The sequence below is a fragment of the Buceros rhinoceros genome, unplaced genomic scaffold (genome assembly GCF_000710305.1).
Source record: "Buceros rhinoceros silvestris isolate BGI_N320 unplaced genomic scaffold, ASM71030v1 scaffold8388, whole genome shotgun sequence".
NCBI classification, from domain to species: Eukaryota; Metazoa; Chordata; class Aves; order Bucerotiformes; family Bucerotidae; genus Buceros; species Buceros rhinoceros.
This window is the reverse complement of record NW_010425091.1, coordinates 5,350-8,303: the sequence shown is the minus strand read 5'-3', so window position 1 is coordinate 8,303 and position 2,954 is coordinate 5,350. Positions and strand designations below refer to the sequence as shown.

The window sequence follows — 2,954 nt, the reverse complement described above, 5'->3', positions numbered from 1 at the left end:
CAGCAGGTTTTTATGGGCAGCTCTCAGGGGAGGTCAGCAGGAGCTGGAACTGCTGAGATAAGACTGCTATTGAGAAGTCTCTTCTTGGGGATTCCCCAGCTTTTGGATTTTTCTGCCCAGCCAGGCCTGAAATAACTGGAATATGGCCACGTAGCAAGGAAAATCTGTTTGCCTCAGGCATCTGAAGTAAAAGCGTCCAGGCAGCTTTTATGCCAATTGAACTGAACTGGTTTAAAACCTCACTTTGGCTTGCTAAACCCTCCATAGGGACCAGCCTTAAGGAAACAACTTTTGGCCAAACCCAACCCGATCTAACCTAACCATTCTTATGAAAAGAAGTTGTCATAAAGTATCAACTAAGAGCCCAAACACTCTGGGACGTGTTCTGTCATTAGCCTTGTTATTGTGGCTGAAAATGCCTTGCACATGTGCAGTATGGTCCTCCTTTCCTCCCCCCTCTCTGCCCTCCTCAGGTCACTTTTTTCCCAATTGAATAAATTCATTTTTAAAGTGGATGGTAATCATTTCAGGGTGAAATTATTAAATTTCCTCATGGGGAAACATTCATGGTTCAAATGCTCTTCTGCCTTTAGGAAGCCGCTTGGTGCCTTGTTTCCCATGTAGGTTATCCTGTCTGTCTCTATACTTGCTGTGGTTCCATGCTCTTATGAGAGGATTTTCCCTCCTCCTTTTAATTCTGACCCATAGCTGAAGGCACAGCACTTTTCTAAACCTGAGCTAGGAGTAAGAAAATGCTTGAAGAGAAACTGGTTCCATTTCTGTGTGGAGACATGCCTAAATAAGTAGACTAGTGTCTTCTGCTCTGATTTATGGCCAGTGCTGTGAGCTGTAGTGTGGAGTAGGAGCATATGAGAGTTTACCAGCTAACATGGTGGTTTTCTGGACAACAGGTGCACAAAATATCGGTATGATTGCGGGAGCAGTTTGTGGTGTGGTGGTGGGACTTTCCCTCCTCCTCCTAGTGGTGAGGCTGACAATAAGGAGGAAAGAAAAGAAGAGATATGAGGAAGAGGAGGCACCAAATGAAATCAGGTAATGCCTTTTATTTCATCCCCCACTTGCCCTCTTCTCTTCTTTGTTTCACACACCTTTTCACTAGTTTTAACTAACCTACGTATAAGTGCCTTCAAAGATTGTTCTAAAAAGCTTTTAAAGTCTCTCTGAAACATCAGTGATATATTCCTTGACTGTGAGAATCTTTGTGAAGACTTCCAAGAAAATATTAGACAGATGAACACGTTAATGTTTTCCCACACCCTCCTTCCGCCTGGAGAAACTAGCATAAAAATCATAAAAATATTCTCACACACTTGCGACTTCATCATTTGAAAGTATTTGCATAATTCCTTCCATATTAAATTGCACCTACTTGTCCATGGTGCTTCTGAGAGGTTTTTTGTTGGTTGTTTTCTTTTCAATCGCTGTTTCTCTTGGGAATACTATGAGGTAGGCAGGTTCTTTCAGTCGTTCTTGAGTCTTTTGAACAACTGTCCTTCTGGATTTAGCTCAGGGTGAAAAATCCCCTGAGCTGCTGTGTGCGGAGCTGAGAAGCCTTGCTCTGAGCGTGTGTACTGAGAATGCTGACGCATGTTCTTAGAACTCATCTCTTACATGTATGTGAGGTCTGCCACTTAACTCCTCTGAGCAGAGATTGGGCTCTAGCCAGTTGAGCCTAAATATCTCAAAGGAAAGTGCTCGAAAAAGGTATTTCCAGGAATGAGTTTTAGCTGCTCCTGCCCTTCAAGAAATCCCTTGCCTTGTTCCATCCTTAGGACTATCTGCAAAAGACTCCCTGCCCTTGTACGATGTCTATATACAATTAGGCATCTCTGTAATTCATTCAGCACCTGATTACTCTGCCTGATGGTCAGGTTGCTGGCGAGAAGGTAGTCTCTGCTGATTTCTTCTTCCCTTTTTCCCATTCTCTTCGCTTGCATGCCTTTTGACTTTCAGTTTGAGCTTCAGCCTCTTTCATGCATGACTTAACTCTTCTCTCTCTCTGGGTCCAGTCCTGGCACTTCTTTCACTACCCACATTTTTTTAACCAGAAGAACTGGTCTCAGCTAGTCCTGTCTAGGTTGTTTGTCATTATGAGTAAGGATTACAGAGCAGACAGTTCTATCTGAACTGCTTGCTCTGATACTTGGCATTCATTGCACAGACCTGAAAGCCACACACAAAGAGCCAGTTGTGTGCAGCACGTATCTAAATCCATTGGACCAATAGCTCTGCAGAGAAACAGCGAGTTCAGTTCACAAAGTTACGTAGCACAGAAATCAGAAATTCCTGTATCTTGCTCAGACTACTGCACAATTGTGCCCTGGTGATTTGCAGCCACAATAAATACTGCTTACTGCAGCAGCAATTCAGTCTGTTAAAAAGTGTGTGTCTGTTCTCGTGCTATATGAGCCCTGTGATCTGTTTGATTGCAGAGAAGATGCAGAGGCACCCAAGGCCCATCTTGTCAAGCCCAGTTCTTCTTCCTCTGGTTCCAGAAGCTCACGCTCAGGTTCCTCCTCAACCAGGTCGACAGCCAACAGTGCCTCTCGCAGCCAACGGACTTTGTCTACGGAAGCTACTCCCCATCTAACTCCACCTCAGTACAGCCAGAGGGAGATGGAAGGAAAAGGAATTGAGCCAAAGAAAGTTGACTACACCAACCTGATGAAAATGGGAGCGACGCTGGTCATGGTGCCTGCCCAAAGCCGAGCGTTCCAGACTGTGTGACTGCTGCTGTCCAGAAACACTTCACACACCACCAGCCACATAGGAATTATTAGTTTAGCTAGTTATCTTCCAGGTCAGCTTAATTTTAATCACTTGTGATTAATCACACCACAAGAAGTCCTCCCACTTAACTCCTCCTTACATCTTCCAGCACTGAGGTTCTGATACAGACTTTTCTTTTTGAAGAAAGGTACATTTAAAGGGAA

General features: G+C 44.2%; 1 protein-coding gene across 1 annotated transcript in view; it reads left to right on the top strand.

Annotated features, from left to right (window-relative positions):
• The window catches only part of CLMP (CXADR-like membrane protein), a 38,150-nt gene extending 35,402 nt beyond the window's left edge, over positions 1-2,748 (top strand). The window contains 2 exon segments of the mRNA XM_010141016.1: positions 912-1,053; positions 2,454-2,748. Of these exon segments, the coding sequence (XP_010139318.1) occupies positions 912-1,053; positions 2,454-2,748 (437 nt within the window).
• The last annotated feature ends 206 nt before the right edge of the window (positions 2,749-2,954 follow it).